Source organism: Oryza brachyantha, chromosome 11 (genome assembly GCF_000231095.2).
Source record: "Oryza brachyantha chromosome 11, ObraRS2, whole genome shotgun sequence".
Taxonomy (NCBI): domain Eukaryota; kingdom Viridiplantae; phylum Streptophyta; class Magnoliopsida; order Poales; family Poaceae; genus Oryza; species Oryza brachyantha.
This window is the reverse complement of record NC_023173.2, coordinates 425,496-448,909: the sequence shown is the minus strand read 5'-3', so window position 1 is coordinate 448,909 and position 23,414 is coordinate 425,496. Positions and strand designations below refer to the sequence as shown.

At 41.2% G+C, this 23,414-nt stretch overlaps 3 protein-coding genes across 4 annotated transcripts; 1 reads left to right on the top strand and 2 right to left on the bottom strand.

Annotated features, from left to right (window-relative positions):
- Positions 1-506: 506 nt before the first annotated feature.
- Positions 507-4,453, bottom strand: LOC102701045 (F-box/LRR-repeat protein 3-like). Its single transcript, XM_015842704.2, has 7 exons — positions 3,762-4,453; positions 3,136-3,264; positions 2,409-2,513; positions 1,811-2,334; positions 1,443-1,737; positions 1,111-1,359; positions 507-944 (listed from the first exon to the last, which is right to left on the bottom strand). The coding sequence occupies exons 1-7, from the start codon at positions 4,419-4,421 to the stop codon at positions 885-887; spliced, it is 2,022 nt and encodes a 673-aa protein (XP_015698190.2). The 5' UTR covers positions 4,422-4,453; the 3' UTR covers positions 507-884.
- Positions 4,454-12,836: 8,383 nt separating this feature from the next.
- On the top strand, positions 12,837-17,411 carry LOC102718307 (probable receptor-like protein kinase At5g18500). 2 transcript variants are annotated; one of them, XM_040528840.1, is made up of 10 exons: positions 12,841-13,461; positions 13,538-13,633; positions 14,242-14,921; positions 15,020-15,124; positions 15,231-15,353; positions 15,754-15,924; positions 16,061-16,190; positions 16,333-16,542; positions 16,882-17,050; positions 17,154-17,411. In XM_040528840.1, the coding sequence occupies exons 3-9, from the start codon at positions 14,260-14,262 to the stop codon at positions 17,029-17,031; spliced, it is 1,551 nt and encodes a 516-aa protein (XP_040384774.1). In that variant the 5' UTR covers positions 12,841-13,461; positions 13,538-13,633; positions 14,242-14,259; the 3' UTR covers positions 17,032-17,050; positions 17,154-17,411. The 2 variants fall into 2 exon arrangements, with proteins under 2 accessions (XP_006662656.2, XP_040384774.1); XM_006662593.3 differs by having other exon boundaries at positions 12,837-13,461; positions 16,882-17,411.
- Positions 17,412-17,732: 321 nt separating this feature from the next.
- LOC102718028 (putative laccase-17) lies at positions 17,733-22,986 on the bottom strand. The gene is made up of 4 exons (XM_040528966.1): positions 22,935-22,986; positions 22,737-22,852; positions 22,247-22,649; positions 17,733-19,121 (listed from the first exon to the last, which is right to left on the bottom strand). Exons 2-4 carry the CDS (start codon positions 22,827-22,829, stop codon positions 17,923-17,925), a joined length of 1,695 nt encoding a protein of 564 aa, XP_040384900.1. The 5' UTR covers positions 22,830-22,852; positions 22,935-22,986; the 3' UTR covers positions 17,733-17,922.
- Positions 22,987-23,414: the final 428 nt, after the last annotated feature.

Genomic DNA, 23,414 nt, shown 5'->3' with positions numbered 1-23,414 from the left:
GAGGGCAATGAGAGAGAGGGAGAGGGAGAGAGAGAGAGAGAGAGAGCATGGAGATGGAGGGATCCCTGAACTGAAGCCAACGCAAAGTCAGGCCACGACGGGTTGGGACGGACGCTGCTCATTATGGCAACTGTTCGATTGGGACGTTGGTTACTTGCAATTATTTTGTCAGCTCAGCTCACAGGCACAGCTGATGATGAGTCGCCTCCATAGCCCTAGCTCCCATCCTCCCTCTTCAATGACTTTGAGAGCAGCTCTCATCTAGGAGTATTTCCTCTGTCCTTGGGAACACTTGCCGTTTGTCACAGCGGCGACATCGCCCAAAAGATAAATCACTTCATCTTTCTGCTGGAGTAGTAACAACCAGTGTTGCCTGACCATGGCTGAAGACCCATCCCAGGCCGCTACCATGTCTCAACTACTAGTTAACATTCAGACCTTCAGAGCAAACCAATATAAAGTGGTAAAGTCAGGCAAGGAAGTATTTGAGATTTTGACCCACCAAGGAGATGAAAAATGCTATATCACCAATTATATTGAAAATGCAATGTTCCAATAATCAACTTGTGTATCAAAAAGGCACTACAAGGCATAGCACATATGCTACAAGACCCAAAAATGATCACTTCCATTCATGCTTGTGCTATACAACAACACAAATATAACCTCTCTCTTGTTCACCGGCAAACAAGCAAAAATGCAAAATAACAATGTACATCAGTTTTCTGTCCAAGCTACCGTCAGTAATTCGATACGCTACTCAGTCTGTATCATCTAATGGCACAGAAACTCTGAAGCTCATTCTGTAGGATTGCAGGATAGTAGCCTTGCATTGAACCACAAAACATGCCCTGGTTCTCCACAACTTATATCTTTGAAACATTTCATTGTACAAGCAAATCTTGTGATTGCTGCTTCCATACGTCACACGGTTCTAGCGCAACCTGCCAAGACCATGCATGTTATCAGACACTGCTTTCTAATAAACAGCATCCTAGCTAATGAAGATGGCCAAAATATACTAGTAAACCGCTTTGTATTTTAATTCTTCTACACAAGTAAACCTAGCTTCTTACTTTGTATAACCAGAAAAGAAATATAGTATAATACCTGGTAGGGCTTATTAATCCACTGGAAAATACAACCACGGGCCTCAACAACTTTGAGCATTTGCAGAGGAACCATGGCTTTGAATGCTTCATGAAGCTTCACTTTTCTCAAACCACAGACCATAAGAGCAGCTATGAGTCCATTTGGTGTAACACCCGATAAATGCACAATGGTCACGTTCTGCAGGCCAAATATGCTTGAAAGGGAGATAAGTCCAATGTCGGTGACCGAACAATACGATAAGTTTATCTGTGGTTACGAGGAGACGTTATTAACACAATTGTGAAACATGGTATCGCAATTGTTTCATTTACATCAGAAAGGGCTAATACCTGCCGGAGGTTGTGAGAGAATTGGGAAAGGAATATCATTCCCAAGTCATTGATCTTAAAGCATTTCTTGATATCAAGCTTGGAAAGTAGCCTGCATCCTGTCGCTATTTCTGCGAGACCAGCAGAGGAAACCATGGGGCAGCCACGAATCTCCAATGTATTCAGCTTTATGCACTTTGAAAGTGATCTCAATGAGCAGTCTGTTATTTTTGTGCAGTAGGACAAATTGATAGACTCTAACATTGGGCATCCTTGAGCCATACAAGTAACCCCTTCATCACTGATGGCCCCAGACCTGAAACAAAAGCTATTAGTTAGTCCTAGCACAAAAGGGAAGGGAAACAACAACACGATGTGCAAGTAATAACCTGTACAAATCGATATCTCGGAGATCTGGACAGGACTTGCTAATATGGCTAAGGCCCTCATCAGTTATCCTCAAGCATATGCCAATTTTTAGGCTTGAAAGTTTGCTGCATCGAGAGAGAGCTTTCAAACCTTCATCATCCAAATCGGTATCAGTAAGGTCCAACTCCTCCAAGTGAGTACATCGTTTTCCAATCAGTTGTAATCCTTCGCTACAAAGAAGGCTACAGGACTCCATTCTCAGAGAGATGAGGGAGGGGCATGAGGTTGTGATGGCAGCTAATGAAACATCAGTGATTTTGCGACAACAAGTAACATCCAGCTTCAGCAAATTTTTCAGTCTTGACACAACAAAAGACAGATCTGTATCTGTCACTCCAGAACATTTGCTCAAACTTAACTCCCTCAAATAAATACAGGATTTGCCAATCAATTTTAGTCCATCAGCCATGAATTGGCAACCATCAAGCTTCAAGGTCCGCAATTTACAGATCAGTTTGAAGCTGCTCGACATAGGAGGAGTAACCTGCCGCAAGAACAGTATGAATAAACTGCACTCAAGCAATATCCAGGTGATGCAAATAAACAGTGGATACTTACAGGAGAGCAGTATGATAGATTCAGTTCCAACAGATTTGGCATTGCCTTCACAACGGACATAATACCAACATGAGTAATATTGCAAGAGTTTGACATATCAAGCACCTGAAAGAGTACATATATAATTTCAATCTCAGTGACTTGAACCTCCGATACTCTTACTGTTGATTATTGAAGGATATCACATTTCAGATACGTTTGGCACCATGGTTCCCATCTCTATCTCTACTCCCTCGTTTTCCGAGTGCACGCTTCCCAAGCTACTAACTCTCTCGTTTTCCGAGTGCACGCTTCCCAAGCTACTAACTCTCTCGTTTTCCGAGTGCACGCTTCCCAAGCTACTAAACGGTGTGTTTTTTGGAAAAAAAATTCTATAGGAAATTTGCTGTGAAGAATTATATTAATCCATTTTTCAAGTTTGTTATAGCTAACATTTAATTGATCATGAAGTAATGAGCCACCACGTTTTCCATGCCAGAGAGAAAGGATCTGAACCTATAGTCCAACTTGTTTCAGTAGCAATATCCTTATAGTATTGGCATGTATAAAACAATATATTAGACACATACATGCTTAGAAAACTACAACATTCACATAACACTACATAGTTGAAGAAGCTAACTGAAAATACTCAAGCAGGAGATATTAAACAAGGATAGTAATTAGAATCAAATTTAGGTGATATAACAAAGCGCTCACGGTGAAAAAGATAAGACTTGATGATTACCTGTAGTGATCTGCTGCACTGTTGATCAAGACTAGAAAGGGCATCATCATCGATTCCGTTACATCCCACCAGTAGTAACACTTGTAGATTCTGTAGCTTCATGATGGCTGGGAAGCACTTTTTTACGATCTGCACGGCCATTTTTTATTAGTCGGACGAGTGTGGTTGGCATGTCAGCAAAATTAAGGGAAATAATTACCCTATAACCAAAAAAATGCTGTTAAAAAAAATAACTGGAGCTAGAAGCAGGAGTACTAGCTAATACTACTACTACAGAGTCTAACAGTTGAAAAGGTGAGGCAAATATCGTTTTTGTTCCAGATAAGAGCATCTGCAGATCAAGAACAGTCCAATTTCCTAAGCGCTTGTACCGTCGTATGCCAAATTTATTTTTGAGGTAAAATTCATGTCAGCTCCAGGGATCACGAAACAGCTACTCCGTAGATTCACAAAGTAACAACAACCAAGACCAAAAAAACTGTAATGTTTCACAAAAAAATGACCTTTCAAGTCAAGAGAACATATATATAGATGGGAGTAGAGGACGTTTCTCTGTCGTCTAGGTACAGGAAGAAATAAAACTAGAAAAAAAAATGGAGCGGAGAAATGGAGAAGTAAAGGAATACCATGGTGTAGGAGAGATCCAGGACGTTGAGCTTCTTGCACTTGAGGGCGAGGAGGTCGAGGCCGAGATGTGTGACCCCGATGCACCACCTGAGAGAGAGGTCCCTCAGGTCCGGGCAGCCGACGGCGATGCAGCCGAGCCCCATGTCCGTGAGGCGCTTGCATCGCGAGAGCGAGAGCCTATGAAGGCGGCGCGCCTTGGCCACCTCCGCCGCCGCGGCGTCGCCGAGGTCGAGGCCATTGGACAGGTCGAGGTCCGTGAGATTCGGGCATGCGGCGACGAGCGCGGCTAGGCCTGCGGCGCCGAAGCCCCTGGAGCGGGAGAGGTCAACGGCGGAGAGGGAGGGCGCGGCGGAGAGCGCGGCGAGGGCGGCGTCGGGGACGAGCGGGCAGAGGGAGAGATCGAGGCGGGAGACATGAGGGTAGCGAGCGAGCGCGGAGGGGAGGAGGTCGGGGCGGAAGGGGCGGAGGAGGCGGCGGCGGCGCGACTCGGCGGCGTGGCAGGCGCGGGAGACGAGGGCGAAGGACTTGAGGGCGCGTGGGTCGGCGGCAGCGAGGCGGTCGAGGACGAGGAAGAGGAGCTCGTCGGCGAGGTCGTGGAGGGGCGGGGGCGGGGAGAGGGCGAGGTTGAGGCGGCGGCGCTTGGCGTGGCGGGCGGCCATGCAACAAGGGAAGGGAAGGAAAGGGAAGGCGAGTCTAGTAACGGCGGGCGCTGTAGCCTGTAGGAAGAAGAGGAAGGCGGAGGAGGAACGAGAGTGTCCCGGGGGAGAATCTGGATGAGTTACCGCATTTGCCCCTCCCTTCCTCCTCACTCAGAGTCAGAGGTACGGGACAAGCAAATGGTGTTGTAAAAAGTGTTGACATAATTATATTATAAAAAGTTTCACGTCAACAGAATTACATATATATAGATATGGGGGATGCTATCGGATTCTTACGGTACACATGGCCTGCACAGGGTCGTCGGCAGCGCGAGCACTGGGAGAGTGCCGGCGGCGACGAAGCGCGTGGTGCAGACGGCTCATTAATTCCTCCAGTTCGAACCGTCATCCGTCCCGTATATTGATACTATCAACAAACAAACAATAATTATATATGAAGATAATTTTGCTTGGATTTCACAAATAAATACATATTATATAAAGAGCAACATAGCAAAACATCTCTCTCCTAAATTATTGTTCCCACACGATTTACATCAAAATAGAGAAATATAGATATTACAAATAAAATCATGTGATAATCTTATAGATTTATTCACAAAGTTGTACCAACAACATTATTCCGGACATATATTTATGAAATATGTACCAGACAACTTAAAGATTTACAATAATTAGATGGTATAGATCCCTATTAATGTTAATCAGCTATAAATACTAAACATCTCTATAAAGTGAAATAATAATCTTCCATGGATCATATTCATATACTGCTACCCTTAACAAAAAAGGACAAAAATATAGGTGGGCAAGTGGGGCTGAAATGGTCATTTCGATTAGGGGAAGGTACGGTACGGAGGGAGTACAGGTCAGAGGAGACGAGTCAAGTGGGGAGGGGGTGATGCGGGGGAGGAGATGATCAAGGAACGGATCGTACAGCTTGCCAGTGCGGACTCGTACGAAACGCCTCTCCTTGCTAAACTTACCCATCCATCTTTTCACCCCACTCACCGACGCCTGGGCCCCAACCTGCTTCTATTGACAAATAATGGTAACAAAAGTTCTCGGTGTTTTGCTTGAGTTGTTGACTGGTCCCGTGCACCCCGGGGACGGTTCCGTTCGGTGGAGATGGAGACACATCATTCATTATTCGGACTCCTCTCAACAATCTTTTATTAAAAAAAATAACATATATACTCCGGTACTCCACCATTTCATGATTTCACTCTATTTTGTGGCTGCTCTACTTACATAGTTACATGTATGCATCTTAAATACTGGTAAAATTGTTTTTTTAAGAGATTAATTATGAGAAAATCAGAAAATAGAGAGCTGTCATTGGTTGAGATGCAATAGTAGTTAGGAAAATTAAAAGTTGCGATTAGTTAAGATGAGTAGCTAGTTGGGACATCCTTATATTATTGAGCATGATTTAAACTCTAAGATATTCTTATATCTTGGGCGGAGGGAGTACTCCTTACACCCTACCGGATCTCCAAATTTTTCACTGGTGCACAAGTAAGAATAATCTCATTTATATTTTTTTCTCCTTCAGACACCTCTTATTTAACTAGGCCTAATTAGTTAATTTATATACTCTCTCTCTCTGGTTTTTAAATTTAACTTTGTTGGTTTTTGATAAACATTTGATTATTCGTCTTCTTCGAAACTTTTATGCAAATATATAAAATAATAATTTTTTAAAGTTTTTTCGTAATAAATCAAATCATAACAAAATAATAAATAATTATATAAATTTCAAAATAGGATAAACAATCAAACATATATCCTAAAGTTAATGACGTGAAATAAAAAAAATAGAGGGAGCATTACATTTATTTTATTATTCATAAATATATGTGTTATTTGATGTTTGTTCAGACTATTTTTAACTGATTCCATTTTAATTCCGTGCCACTTTTTACATTATAGATACTCATTCCCGCATGCACATTCATATGACGTCCATGCCCATACGGAGTCTAAAAATTCATTTTTAAAAAGGTGATTTGGGACATATTTAGACTAATACAGTTGGACTAACTTGGCTAGCTATCCAAGCTGCGAAAAATAATTTTAAGAATTTATGGTCTTCTCTCGTCAGTCAAAAAGAATATTGAAAGACAAAAAAAACTTGTAAATATTAACTGTAAAATACAAAATTGGTTGTGATTTATGAATTTGGTGATACGCAACTTAAAGTCAAGATAATTGTTGGTCTGAATTTCATCACTAGTCATAGGTGTTGAGATAGTTTGTTTCAAAAATAATTTTAGACAGGTATCCAATTAATCATGGAGGTGAAAAGAGTCTCAGCATATTAGGTATTTGTCTCTCCACTTCGATAGAAAGCATGAATGTGACAACAAGGAATAAGCCGATCATGCAGGTAGCCACTAGCCCGAGCATCTTGAAAAGCCATACTTGTACCTTTTGATATGTATGCTCATACCTAAACCCATCCATCCATTTTACTCGCTCCGTTCCTGCTAAGGCTATAGAAAAGTTAGTAAATTAGTAGTGTAGGATTATCAAAATAGTAATAAGAAAGTATCATTGTGAACTACCAGTGGCTATTAGTTATTAAAGCAATAAAAAGATCAACGTGGAAATGTTCTTTTAAGGTCATAGTTGAAGACTTGAAGGGCTGTAATAAAAAGGCTTTAAAGATGGAATGTGTAGATTTGTGCCATACCAAATTATTTTTTTTTGAAAGGGTACAACTCAAAACGTACACGAACACACCACCCTCACACCACAACACACGCGTACGCGTCCCTACCACACGCTTAGGATTTTAGGTTGGGAAAATTTTCCGAGTGACCCTCGCGGGTTGCGATCCCAGAAATCACGTGGGAGCCATCCGATCAACCTTTGGATCTCGTGCCATACCAAATTATGAATATCGTGGTGAGTGGTGACAGATCATGGCTTAGAGAAAGTGAAATTGGTTGTGTTCGATTAGGGAGAGTAGGGTAGGGATTAGTGAACCATACCTTCCAAAAGCGCAGCATGAACTAGCGCATGTTAAATAAGTATTACTCCTCTCGGTTGTTTTTTTCGTTCGACACTTTTTTTTGTAAATCTATTTGTAACTGTGATTTTCTTAAAAAAAGCATTAAATTACTCATATATATATATATATATATATGCATACCGTCCTACTATTTTGAAACTAAATATTTTAAGTTATTACTAGTTAAAGTTTTAAAAGTTTAATCACACTATTATTTAAAATAACAAGAATTATAGAACTGAAGAAAACAGCTACAAAATAATATTGGAAAATGAATTAACGTGATTTTGTAAAGTAACTTTTATATATTTTCTTGTAAAAATCGTACTGTTTAGCACTTAAAAACGAGAGAGGAGATGTCGCAAAAGTATTTAAACACAATCTACATTATCTAAAAAAAATTAAAGACAGTCTAACCGGCCGGCGGGTCAGGCATGTGGGATGTAATAAAAATAAACTGATAAAGTTAGGTTTAGTGGCATACCGTACCTATAGAAAGGACATGATTCCGTTCCGTTTGGTACTGGATCCTCCTCCTCCTCCTCAGTACACACCTGTCCTGATAAGCACTCGCTCACGTACCACCACCACTTCATTTCTAGCTACTGTGGTCTCTGCTCCACTTGGGGAGATACCATCCCCATCGAATTTTTTTGAAGAAATATTATTTTTTTCTAACGAAAAATCGTAAAAGTGGAATCCGTCAACTGGAAATCGTCAAAATAGAGACTAGTCGAACAACCATCGATAGAGACCCATCGATAGAGACCCTGTCGACATCCCCCGGTCGACAGGGCCAGCGAAGCAACATGGGCAGTGGCTCTGTCAAACTTTGCAATTCGACACATACAATCACTGTCTTTTTTAGATTTGTATATTATTTATTGCTTGCTATTTTAGTAATATGTAAAATATTATTGTAGTATTTATTTATTTGCTTGTATATTTGTGAAATATTAATGTACTGCCTCTATCCTGAAATAAAATTATTTTTTGATTTCTATGTCCGAAGTTTAACCATTCGTCTTATTTAAAAAAATTATAAAAAACTTTAAAAAATTTATGTGTAACTAATTTTTTTAATAAGTTTTTTACATAAATGCATGCAGCAGCGGATTTTCTAGGCCATGTGCGACTGAGGGTACTCCAACGGGGACATTGCTTTCAGATATTACCTAACTGTAATCTATACTACTCCAGGTCTCCAGTTGACACCAGATAGAGAGAGAGAGAGAGAGAGTCGCAAATGACGATTAGTGGTGAGGTGTGCATAGCAATTAGCAGTCCACCAACAGATAGTGGAGCTCCGAGCAGACATAATGCCTTCCCCAGATAGCTTTAAACGTCATTTTTTATGCAAGCTAGCTGGACTTACTTTTAGTAATTAATAATTCAATAATCAGCGGTAGACAGTGAGGCTCGTCCGGGCCGTACGAACCTAGGTAGTAGTAGTACGTACGTGATTAACGTCGTTGATTACGCCATCATCGCAAGTTGCAACCTTAGCTTAATTGGTAGTTTAAACAATTTGGTCCATCTTATATATACTTATCGACAATTAGATGCATCCTGCACCGAATGGGTCGTGAGTTTGAACCGATTGCCGCATTTCGGAACCCAGCTACTCCTTGATGGGAGTAATATATCATCTATCCTATTTTAATAGATAATATTATTCATTCTGCGTTATATGTTTAACTATTCGTCTCATTAAAAATAATACAAATATATAAAATTTTAAGTTATAATTAAAATATACTTAGTAATAAATCTAATCGTAATAAAATAAATGATAATTACATAAGTTTTATAAATAAATTAAATAGTCAAAAGTGTGAAAAATAAACATAATACATATATAGTATTATAATTAGCTGATGTATGCAAGACAAGCACATTCAGTCGAAAGAGAAAAATATGGCGAGTACATATTGCTTTCTCCCTCTCTTATTCAACGAGTAGTATGGAAGCTAGATTATATATTGACTCCGTGTCTGAATAGATAATGTTGGAATAGGTACCACTCTATTTTTTTTAATTAAATTTATTATCAAATGTATTTTAGTGCTAACTTCAATTTTTGTAAATTTGTCCAAAATTTTTGAATGAGATGAATGGTAATACAGTGAGCAAATGATCATATAAGTATTTTGACTTTTCATTTGTTGGTCTATCATCCAGTCATGCCGTACGTACGAACGTACTACGGCGTTGAACATGTTAAGTTGACTTTTTTTACAAGCTCTGGTACTTGAACATCGATAGGAGTACCGATCAACTTTAGCTGTCATCCGTACATATTATATTACATTGAGAGTAGCAAACCAGCACTTCAAATTTGCATCCGAGATGAAACTGAGGTTCGTTATCTTTAGTAATCAGTTGCACCGTTGGATTTCTAAATCAAAAGATTAGAACAACAACAAAATACTCCCTGCATATTTTTTATATGCATATTTTTTATATGACACCGTTGACTTTTTAATCTGCGTTTGACCGTTCATCTTATTTAAAATTTATATCTAAATATGCAAAATTATAAAGCATACTTAAAATTTCTATAATAATAAATCATATTATAACAAAATGATTAATAATTATATAATTTTTTGAATAAGATAAAAAGTCAAACATAGATCTAGAAGTCAATGACATCATATAAAAAAATATGGAGGGAGTAATTTAGAGAGACCTACAGGATCTTATCTCTTAGCCCAGTCTCAATGCATAGTTTTATAGCATAGTTACTAAGACAGTAAACTAGGTAACCGAGTCAGATGAGTTTTATGGGGATGAAACTCCTCTCTCATCTCATGAAACTCCCTTATTTAATGACTCTGCCAAATCAGTAATTTTGCAGATGTGAGACCCTGTTTAATGTGCATGACAACCCATGAAACATGCATTGAGACGGACCTTAGAGCAACACCAATATGTGTAGCACAATCTAACCTTAAGGTGGGGCCTATACAAGTTGGCTATAACTATTTCTATTGCCACAATGTTTAAGTTTGTATGGAGAATAAATATGGGCCCATTCACACTAGCAAAATCAGCCATTTGAGAATAGAGAAGAGAGAGAATAATTCTTTTGATTTTTTTATTCTCTTGTGTTGCACCTTAGGGCATGTTTGGATCCCCTAACTTTTTTCTAGTCCCTGTCATATCGAATGTTTGGACACTAATTAGAGATATTAAATATAGACTATTAATAAAACCCACCCCACACTCTGGACTATTTTGCGAGACAATTTATTGAGCCTAATTAGTCCATGATTAGCGAATATGATGCTACAGTAAATATTTGCTAATCGTGGAGTAATTAGGCTTAAAAAATTTGTCTAATGAAATAGTATTTATTTATGCAATTAATTAGTTTTGTTATCAGTCTATATTTAGTACTCCTAATTAACGTCCAAACATCCGATGTGACATAGGACTATAAAAAAAGTCCTTAGATCCAAACAGCCCCTTAAGCTTATGGTTGTTTTTTTTATTATTACCTAGCTTATGGCCAATTCCACAAGGCTTATGATGCACTTAAGGATCTTAATGCTACCTTTTTGCAATATTGTGGTTGCCCTTAACTACAAACGGGGTAAAGAGGCTCCCTCAACTACGAAAATGTGTTTACTTATCCTCCCTGGCAGTTTATAAGGTGGTTCTGGCTGAGTATCATCAATATGGTGATTGACTCTGTTTTCACTTGACGTGGCGAGTTGCTTAAGTGGGATAGAAAAATATAAAAAATATTTGATCCCTACATGTTGCATCTCTTCTTCCTCTACCTTTCTCCTTTCTTTCCCTCTCAGCTACTCCCTTCGTTTTTTTATTTGACGACGTTGACTTTTTGATTTATGTTTGACCCTTCGCCTTATTTAAAAATTTTGTCCAAATATACTAAATTATAAATCATACTTAAAGTTACTTTAGTAATAAATCAAATCATAATAAAAAATCAATAATTATATAAATTTTGGAATAAGACGAAAGATCAAATATAGATAAAAAGATCAACGGCGTCAAACAAAAAATTCGGAGGGAGTACAATGATAGAGCTAGAGCTCGCAACTCCCACATGGGGGTGTTGAGCAAAATTTGCACTTCACACACTGTGGGTCTGAAAGATTTGCTTAATTCCGGTGCAAGTCCCAAAATTTTGGGTTCAAGACGTACTTGTCGAATTAACCCTGCAATCAACAATGAATAAACCAGATTAAATCCAATCAGCCATTCGGTCTTTGGGCTGATGGTTGATTTGGTAATTAGCCGATTCAAACATAGTAATAGACAATCGACTCTAGATAATAATGATGATAAATATAAACAAATTAACTAGATATAACCGGTTAGCAAGTAATCTACCTGTTAAGTATCCAATCTATTTTATTAAGAATAACCTCAGTAGGCTGGACCGAACCGAGACTAATAATATTAGGTTATAGCTAATAAAATAAACCAGTATTCTTAATAAATCATCATTAATTGATCTACGAATTGCTTTTCAACAACTCCAGTAGATAAAATATGTTTCAGATGATTATAAACAACACTTTCTTCATTAATTTCTTCTTACTTTTAAAAAAACATAAACCAACGTTTTTATCAAAAATAAAATGTTAATCACGTCTCATGGTTAACTAGTTATTTTGGCTCCGGGTCCGACCATCTTAGTTTGCCAACTCGAAAACTCAGCCATCACGGACACACAACTGGCCATCACGATCCATTTGGTCTTTAAAAGCATTTAAAAAAGTAGGATAAATATGATCAAGGGTAGCTTGCCCTGGTCTTTGGTTGATGAGGATTACGAGTCTCGGGGTTGACGATAAGCGTTTCCGAACACCGACAGTCATGGCGAAGTACGAAATGACAAACCTAACGGCGATCGCTAATCCCAGATAAGAAACAACACAACAAGACCTAAAATAAATACTACTATAGTTAACTAATAGTGCCCTAGGATAGATAATACTTTTGGAAGGAATTTGAAAGTTGAACAGATGAAAACAAAACTTATGGCTGAGGAGATATGAATTTCGGAAGAAAAGAATTGTTAAAAAATATTATAGTTCCGCCTGAAGGGTAGAGGGAAGCCATATGGACTGTGGGGGGTAGGTAGAGGGTGGTTAATGGCATCGGCCCAAAGAATGGAGGAAGAAACCAGACTTTTTGGGAGGGAAGAAAATGCTAGATGGGCCTCGGCCCGGATAAAGAACTGGAGGAGAAATATTAGACTTTCTTGGTGGGTGACTGTAAATGAAAGGTGGGGGGCACATGGGTCCACCTGGTGGGGTCCACTTCCCATTTCTTCTTCTTTTTTTTTCTTTACCCGTAACTCTCACGGTCACTCTCTGTTTCTCTTCTTTGCTCTGCCACCTTCACAACTTCGGCAGCAGGCGCGCGCGCGCCGGGGGAAAACGGCCGCGGCTCAGGGAGAAGCCGGCGGCGTCGGCATTGGGAGGCGAGGCCGGGCAAGTAGGTGGCACCGGCGGGCGCGGCTCGTGGAGGACGGTGGCCGGACAGGGCGGAGGTGCGGCGCGGGCACAGGCGGGGAGGAACGAGCGGGGAAGGCGTTGGCGTGACGGAGAGGAAGGCGGCTGGGCTGGGCAGCCGAGGAGCGGCGTCGGCACTCGAGCAGGTGATCCGCGCCCGGCCTCAACCGGAGGCGCATTTTGTTCTGAAAAAAATGCTGTCGGCTGTTGATTTTTTCGATCCAACCCTGTGACCGCGATTCCTTGTGATTGAATCCACAGCCACAGCAACTCAAATCTTCCATTTTTTTACTTTTCTTTTTCATACATTCAAATGGAAGCCTAATCCCAGAAAAAAAGTAGCAAGGCGTAATAAGGTTGGTTTCTTCTCCGTCACTCCCATCACCTACCAAGCTGATAACTCCTCCCCTCCTGCCGCCGCCACCTCCACTCCACCTCCTTGCCGCAGCCTCTCTTATCACCCCGTGCCAAGCAACCAATCTCGAAAGGTGCAAGCTTTCTCTTCTTCCTGCTTCTGGATCTCGCCAAGGTATGCGTCCACATTTGCTTCGATTTGCTTTCTCCCTCCTCCATTCCACCCTCCCTGATCGACTACTCTTCTGCAGTTTCCTGCTATGGATTCAGGATACTCTGCTACTTTCACCACTGTATTCACTACTTGAATACCAAATTCGTGTTCCTTACCATTGTATCCACTCCAGGTGACTGTCTGCCTCTCTAAATATTTTATCTTTCCATTCATAAACTGTTGCAGTGGTAGCACATATTTAGCAGTTTATTATTTATTTTTTCCTTGCTAGTAAAATAAATTCAGTAGGAATTTAATTCACATCTTGAAATGCCTGTAATCATCTGTGCTAAGGGCTCGTGTATGCAACTCATTTGTGGCAACCTATAGCTATTCGGTTCTCAATAATAATTGGGAACGGTAGTTGACAGGTCAGAGCTGCTTCATTGATAATTGATACTGTCCAAATCCCATTGTGTTGTCTTAAACTCATGGTCATTATCTGGTTGCTACTATGTAGCTTTCTCAAGACCACTAGTGTTTCTGAATCCCGATTCAAGGAGTTGTAGTGTTGCTGATTAGTCTGTTAAATTTATATGCCTTTGTAGCAGTACTATGACCAGTTTTAAACAGTCAATATTTGATTGCTTATCAAGCTTATAGATGGATAACTCTTTTTGATGATTTGTTTCCACTTACTGTCATGGTTTGTCAAAATCATATGTGTCGTATGTCCCTGCAGAAATGCACTCTTGTTGTGTTTGGGGATGTGAGTGACATGTTCTTATTCTCTCCATCTAGGCACTTGATGATCAGAAGATGTCGACAAACTCCACTCTAACAGAATCCCTTCATGAGAAAACAGTTGTTTTTGGCCTCAAACTTTGGGTTGTAATTGGGATATCTGTAGGAGCATCCCTACTTGGTGTTCTTCTCATCCTTATTGTCTGCCTCACCATACAAACTTGGATCAAGAGGTCACGCAGGACCTTTAAGGAAATTCCAATTAGCCAAATACCTTCTGCATCCAAAGATATCAAGGAAGTGAGGGCAGTGGATGACCAATTTTTGCCCACTGATTTTGTTGTACATGATGGGCTTCTACTCACCCTTCAGAATGAACCTGTTGAATCAGTGGATAAAGATGTAGATCAGTTGGCTCAGGAGGACAAGATGAGACAAACAGAAGAGAACAATCTCTCTATTCCTTTACATTATGAGGATAACTATGATGGAATTCAATCTGTTTCCACATGTGAACAGTCTTCGTCGCATGCTCCTGCCGACTCTGTGCCCTTGGCAGGCCTACCTGAGTTCTCTTACCTTGGCTGGGGCCATTGGTTTACTCTCAGGGATCTGGAACTTGCAACAAACTGTTTTTCAAAGGATAACATAATTGGTGAGGGTGGATATGGCGTTGTGTACCGTGGCAGGTTATCAAATGGCACGCCAGTGGCCGTCAAGAAAATCCTTAACAACCTGTGAGCATTTTTCTTATAACATTTTTTTACTGATGCAGTCCATGGGTTAGTTTGCCATAATTCCTTTTACTTAAGCTATGACCGCTTATCTTGTGCAGAGGACAAGCTGAGAGAGAATTCAGAGTGGAAGTTGAAGCAATTGGTCATGTCCGGCACAAGAATTTGGTTCGCCTTTTGGGGTACTGTGTTGAAGGCACTCAAAGGTATGGATATTATTAGGACTCTGCTTAAAATATGACATGTTCTATACTGATACTTTTAGCATGGAATGGGCAAGAACGCCTTAACTGAATTACTTGATTTGTTCAGGATGCTTGTATACGAGTATGTTAACAATGGGAATCTTGAAAGTTGGTTACATGGAGAATTGTCCCAATATAGTTCTCTCACTTGGTTAGCGCGCATGAAAATTCTTTTGGGTACTGCAAAGGCGTGAGTAAATCTATCACTGAATCTAAATTATTGCTTCTTGTGGATACAAATGTGTCCTTTTCTACATCATTTGTCTGCTTCAACATTGTAATTTTGATATTATATGGTGCAAACTGTGAACCGATTGGTTGCATATCTATTCCATTAAATGCCCCAGAGCTAAACATGTGCCCTTCTGATTGATTCACACAAGCACACGTTCAACATTGACAGCTGACAAGTTCAACATTGACAGCTGCTTTTTTAAAAATTGTTGTGCATATTACAATCTTGACAACCTGTGCATATTACACGTCACAGGTAGTCGTTGTCTACACTGTCATGAACAAAAAACAAGTTTGAATTATATCACGTTGCTGCTTGATAAACACTAATTTGATACAAATTGCCAAATTTGCAGTCTTGCTTACTTACATGAGGCAATTGAACCAAAAGTTGTGCATCGTGATATCAAGGCTAGTAATATATTGATTGACGATGAGTTCAATGCCAAGATATCTGACTTTGGTTTGGCAAAGATGCTAGGTGCTGGTAAAAGTCATATTGCTACTCGAGTTATGGGTACTTTTGGGTAAGTTTTCATGCATTTATATAATTGAGGCATGTTCTCTTTGTGTTACATTCAAATCTTGGCCACTGTAATTTCAGGGAAAAAAATGTTGGTGCTAATCACTAATGGTACTCTAAAATTGTTTTATTTTTTGCAGCTATGTTGCACCTGAGTATGCTAACAGTGGACTTTTGAATGAAAAGAGTGATGTCTACAGTTTTGGGGTTGTTCTGCTGGAAGCTATTACAGGAAGAGATCCAATTGACTACGATCGCCCTCCAAATGAGGTAATACTTGTTGATATCTTTTTCCTGTATAGTTGTTAGCGAGTTATTACATAAATTATGCAACCAATCACTTGTGGAGTAATTGAGAAACTGTGAACTTATCATTTGACTCGTGCTGTAACACACTTCTGCTCAACTGTAGGTAAACTTAGTTGACTGGCTTAAAATGATGGTTGCCAACAGACGATCTGAGGAAGTTGTTGATCCAAACCTGGAGAGAAGACCATCAACGAAGGAGCTCAAACGTGCCCTTTTGACAGCTCTGAGGTGCATTGATTTGAATGCTGAGAAGAGACCAAGGATGGACCAGGTGGTCCGGATGTTGGACTCTAACGAACCCATTCCTCAAGAGGTTTGATTTGTGACAAAAATAAACATGCATACATATGATTACTGACATATCAGATGGCTTGTGCATATCTGTAGGCGTAAACTCTTCCATTATTTGGCCCTATAGAAAAAGTATATATATATGAATAATAAGAACAATCTGTGTTGGATTTGTTCATGTCACAGTAACAATTAGTTAAGATGAACAATGAGAGCAATCTTATCTGATTATATCATATGTATCCATCCCATCAGCATTATGATTTCATAGACTTAACGTGACGTTGATATTTATTATAATGAAATGCTAGCTTTTATTTATCATTGCCACATGTGTTTAACGCATGCCAATTGATTGCAGGAAAGGAGACAACGACAGAACCTCTCCTCTAATAATTCAGAAACTGAGCCATTAAGAGGCAAAAACAGCAGCGGCAAGAGTGATGCCCCGGAAAATGAGATGAGGCCACCTCGGTATAAGAATAAGAGTCGAGCATTTTCGCCCAAGTGAAAGTGAAAAGCATACTACAGTAGGGAGTTTTTCCTGCAGTGCTCTTAATACACAATTGATTGATCAATTGTTTTGTTTCTCTTTTCTGTTTTGTTTTTACTTGATCAATTTTTTGTTCCCAGGAAGGGCTGGGGGTGGCCATTTCTGTTACACATAAATTGTATTTCTTGAAGCATGTACAGAGCCTGGTGTGTGATACATGTACAGTAATAGTTGTGTGTGATAGACAGTTAACGGATGCAAAGGAGAGTTTATGAGAAGTGCATGAAGAAACCATTAATTTTTCATAGTTCTGTATACTCCAAGAGTATAGAGACCCAGTTTGTGTTGTGTATGACAAATGAATGAAGTGAATCTATCAGTCATGGATTTGAGTGTTCTCTTTATCAGCTCTTCAGCCAGGAGATCAAGTCATAAACCATTCATTGAGGTGAATTTCGCAGGTATGGATTTTTCTTTGATAAATCTGTGTTGCTCATTTCTTAATGAATCGAATGTGAATGATAATACATGCAAATTCAATTGGGTGCACACAAGTGACAGGATTCGATCTCACGACCTCCGCCTCATATAAGCAGCGTGCTAGCACGGGGTTTTTACAAGTCACACATTGGCTATACCGTAGTTCCATTCAAGTTACATCGTAATTACATCGATCACAATTCTATTATATTTTCATTTGATAAATTTTTGGGAGAAAATTTATCGATAGTTGATACATAGAAGTCCCGATTACGAGTAGCAACTTTTGTTGATACACCTCGAACTGCTGTTGTTATACATGCATTAATTTGAACATTGACTAGAATGTTGTCCATTTCTTAATGAAGAATCAAATGTGAAAAATGCAATTGAGTAATGCCTCCAAATAAATAATTAATCAGCGAGCAGTCAGCAGAGTGGCAGGTCAGGTGGAGGTGCCTCGAGCGACTGCAGCTCACCGACGCCGTCGTCGACGAGGAAGGCCATGGCGAGGCCCCAGGTGATGTGCACGTCCAGATGGCAGTGCATCAGCCACACCCCCGGGTTGTCCGCCACGAACCTGATCACCGCCCACCCGTTCACCGGCACGCCCACCGTGTTCCTCATCGGCGGGTCCTCCAGGTTGAACTTGCCCGTGTCCCTGCCGGCGTCGAAGTTGCCGAGCCCCTCCGCGAGGATGTAGAAGTCGTAGCCGTGGAGGTGGATGGGGTGGTTCTCGCCGGCGAAGATGTTGGTGCCCTGGAGCACCACCTGCACGGCCGACCCGTACTTGAGCCTGTACACCTTGGTGCCCGCCACCGGCTGCCACAGCGCGCGGCTCACGTTCTGCGCCGTGTAGTCGAACTGCACCGGCGGGTTGGCCGGGAAGTCGGCGGTGAAGACGCAGTTGGCCGCGCCATGGTAGTGCGCCTGAAGGATGGAGGAGGAGGAGGGGAGCACGAAGGAGACGTTGTTGATGCTCGCCGCGAACCGCATCCCGTTCGGCCCGCCGCACTGCTGCCCCTTGGAGCAGTTGAAGAGGCCCACGCCGACGGTGAAGAAGAGGCTCTCGTCCACGCGCGACGGGAGCTCCGCCTTGCGGAGGCCGCGCAGGCTCGTCGTGAAGGCGGTCGCCGTGGCGGTGTCGTTGTACGCCGGGAGGGTGGGCATTGCGGGGCTGGAGCTGCCATTGCCGGCGCCGTAGTCGAAGATGGCGGTGGTGGTGGTGTTGTCGAAGGGCACGCCCTGCGCGCTGGCGTAGGCGCGGGCGGCGAGGTAGTAGCGGCCGGGGGGCTGGTCGAAGGTGACGAGCACATCGGTGGTCTGGCCGGGGGCGAGCAGGAGGACCGAGGTGGTGTACGGCTTGGTGTAAGAGGCGTCGGCGCCGACGACGGTCATGTTGTGGCCGGCGAGGGAGACGAAGAGCTCCGTGTTGAGCGCGGCGTTGATGAAGCGCACAAGATTGGTCTCGCCGGACTTGACCGGGAAGAGGGCCGTGTCCTGGGAGGAGCAGTTGTAGAGGTCGCCGGGCTGGCCGTTGACGGTGAGGGCCTCGGAGATGTTGGGCGCGGCGCCGGTGCGTGTGGCGGCGCTCACCACGTCGACGGGGTTCATGTCCCACCACTCCCCTGCATGCATTTCCAAACATTTCACTGCCCGCCCATTTCCTTCTGCCTAAACCACTAACTACTCATTGGTAATTAACGATATATCATGGTGATATGCATGCACAACAAAATACGAGTATGTTTTTTTGCTGATTTTCATTAATAAAAGATAATCAAACATATAATTAGCGTGCTGATACAGTAACAGTTCTTCCGTTAATTGAATTGTACTTGGCTACACAGCATATATGACTAGGGATGGCAATGGGTAAATACCCATCGGGTATTGGTACCCCATACCCATACCTACCAGCAAAATTTTGTACCATTAAAATACCCATACCCGTCACGGGTGGAAAAATTTCGCATACCCATACCCGCTTGGGTAAACCTTACCCGTCGGGTCACCCATATACCCGCAACAGTTTAAACCAATCTAAATTGCATATTTTCCATATAGTATATTACACTAGACACTAGATACTTAAGACATCACATATTTATATAGTGTGGTGAAAAAGGTATGGATGGTTTAAATATCTATGGTTTTGGTTAATGGTCTAGACTAATTTGATATTGGGCTATGACGTGCATTTAAACTTGCGGGTATTTATTACCCATGGGTAAACGGGTATGGGGATCATAAGAACGTTTCCATATCCGCGTACCAATCGGGTGAAGAAATTTGCCCGAGTACGTACCCACGGGTGATATATTTAGTTCATACCCGTACCCTAATGGAGTAAATACCCATCGGGTCTCAGGTCACGGGTCCCCGTTGCCATCTCTATATATGATTTAGCTCTAATTAACATTTTTGCTTGACAAAATTGTAGCAACCTTAAACTGAACTTAGGCTCAAGTGACTCATCTGTGCAAAGTGAAACAGCATAGCAATGTCATGTCTTCAACATTCATTCAAAAGATCAATGCTCCACATTTATCAACACCTAAAGATGCAAAATGAAAAAACTAGGGCCTATATTTGTCGGCCACAATCTCCCAACGACAGCATGAATAAACGCCGAATTATGCGATTTTTATTTCTCAGTTATCTAAAAAGTCATACTTTGAAGAGAATTGCTTCGAAGGACCGAAGATAAACCTCGTCAAACGTGTGGGACATGTTGCAAACACTATCCTTCTTGTCTGCTCTCTTTGGCATTGTTTATGTTTTCCTTTTTGAGCTCTTAGGGGCCACCTAGACTATTTCTTCATTTTTCACATGATCAAGTTAATGTTCATATCTCTCTAGAAAATCCTAATGATTGTATACCTTGGGATTCCCAAATAAAAGAAAATGGATTTTTTAGGCAAAGAAAATGGATTTTTATGCAACCTTCTTTTGTGAATGCCCTTTCAAGAATGGGAACCCCTTCTTTTGTTAAAGAAAATAAATCATGCATTACTATAGCATGCAAAACTGCATCCTTGCATTGCAAGTTGATTCCAAAAAAAACTTTCTTAATCATTGGGAGCAAGCTTTAGAGACAAACCTCAACTGATGTTCTAAGAGAAAGATGATGCCTTAGTTCTTAAGTATCAGATACATTTAGGAGTATAAGATGTTTTGCAAGAGCAGCTGGCTGTGAGAAATGGTCATGCTTTCAACAACAATCTTGCATAGGTAGCATGTGCTTGTTTAGGTGTTGGTATCCCACACGTCAGAGTTATGATTAAAGAAGGAGAGGATCTCAGAGGCGTGCACAATGATGAAGTTTTTGATCTATAAACATGGTTAGCTAGCTTTTCCTTGCGATGGATCATGTATATATGTCTCTTTGGAAAGATATGATGGTTACTTAGTTGCTTGGTAACCCTGCCCTGCCCTGACCCGACTCATGCATGCATGTGGTTGACTTTGAGCAAAGCAGCTTGTAAGTTGGTACCAACCAACCTAAGGCTACAAAGCTGTGGTTGATGACAATGATCATGGCCGTTAACATGCGTGAAAAGCAGCTATATTATAACAGTTTGGCTCCACATTATGGCAATGGTACCGACCAATTGTGGCTTTCAGATCGATCAATTCCAATAAATTAATCTACTATAACTATCAGTAGCTAGCTGCATTCTGTTCCTGATCATGAAGAAATTAAAGAAGCATATATGCAGCCTCTTTTGCTCTATAGATCTTCTGGTTTTTCGGCGAGAAAATACTTTTGACCAGTAAGAGGAGTGCAAGTGATTGGTCATGAGAAATTTTGGTGATGATGGTTGTACAATTTTGTCGGTTGGTAATGTATCAATTTACAGCTAAAATTTTAGACTAAAGTTTTGGTATCTCAAGTGGTTTTCTTAATGACTGTAAAATTATGCATGTTTTGTATATGTTTCTAAATTGATCAATTTTACAGTCCAATAAAAAGTACCTCGAGGTACCGGTAGTACCAAATCATTTCTAATCATTCGATCTAACAGTTCACATCCTACTTAGCTAGATGAGCTTTACTCTCATCCTTCCTTTGGTACCTCGAGGTACCAGGTACCAAATCGTTTCCCACTATTGGATCTAGCTGAGTAGGATGTGCACTGTTAGATCCAACGATCAAAAACGATTTGGTATCTCGAGGTATCGGTATCTCGCGGTACCAAAAAAAGGATAGGAATAAGAGCAATTTTACAGTCCAACAAAAAGTAACAAAAAGTATCTCGAGGTACCGGTACGTCGCGGTACCAAATCGTTTCTAATCGTTGGATCTAATCGCGTATATCCTATTCAGTTAGATCTAATGGTGAGAAATGATTTAGTACCTCGAGTTACTTTTTGTTGGACCGGAGCAAATCTCTAGGAGTAAAGCTCTAGCTAGATCTAATGGTGGAAAATGATTTGGTATCTCGAGGTACCGGTACCTCGAGATACTTTTTGTTGAACCGAGCAAATCTCTTCTAAATTCATTAGGATTCATAAATATCTAGAGAAAAATAAAACATTTTATTAGTAAATATAGGCATGTAAACATTGTTGATGATAATCAAACAATTTGATTTGAAAGAGAGTACATTTATGGTGGGTACGTTCTCTCTATTTGTCAATCAAAAATACTAAATATTACGAAACGGAGCGAGTAAAGCTGTGAGAAGCTGATAATTACTAAAGTAATAGCAGATATTGTAGGCAGAGAATGCAGTAATAGTAGTGTTACCAAGCAGGATGGGGGCGAGCTCCCCTGCAGGCTGGGCGTCGAAGGGATAGTTGGTGCCGTCGCGAGGGCGGATGAGGAGAGCGCCATAGACGGTGGCGCGGAGCCAGGTGGAGTGTGCGTGCCACCACAGGGTGCCCTCCTGCCCGGCCACCGTGAAGCGATACCGGTAGCTCTGCCCCGGCCTCACCGGGCACTGCGTCACGTACTCCGGCCCGTCCGACCACCCCGTCCTCATCTGCCGCACGCCATGCCAGTGCAGCGTCATGTTGTATCTGCCCCGGTTTATGAGGTTGATGATGAGCGAGTCCCCCTCGCTGATCTCCAGCGTCGGCCCCGGGAACTGCCCGTTCACCGTCATCACGCTCTGCCTCTTGCACAGCCTCTTCACCGTCGCCTCCCTGATCTACGCATGCATCATTCATTAATATCAACCAAATTGTTTTAGTTATCAAGTTACAGATCGAGCTAACTGCATATAAATATCACTCACCACAAACTCATGGTATTGCTCCTTGGCAGCAGCCAGCTGGGAGCAGAGCAGCGCGATCAGCCAGCAATAGCATGCACACCCACTCCTTGACATGCTGCCTCAAAGTCTGAAGCTATCTGCAACTCGATCGATTGATCGACCACAATGCTTCTTGTCAGCAACCAAACATCAAGCTAGATGCAAGCTTGCAAGACGTACCTGAATTGATTGTGTGCAGCATATATCTGTTGCAGTACACCTCACCCTTTATATAGAAGAAGGCTGGCCGACCAGCATCCATGACAGTATAGTAGTATATATAATGAAAAAAGTAAAGTATATGGTCGGTCCTTAAACTTGTGACGTGGTATCACTTAGGTTCATAAACTTAGAAAGTGTACGTTTAGGTCCATAAACTCGTTTTAATGTCTAAAATCATGGACCTGGATGGTACGTTAAAACGAGTTCATGGATCTGGATGGTACATTTAAAATAAGTTCATGGACCTAGATGATACATTAAAATAAGCTCATAGACCTAAACGTCCATTTTTTAAGTTTATGGACCTAAATGGTACCGTATCAGACATCGGCCGTTTGCATGCTTTATGGTTGGAAAGATTAGGCCTCCAGAATACTTGATTTTCTTGTTAATCTACTTGGCATCATTTCACACTTGCGTTTGCACTCTTAATTTCAA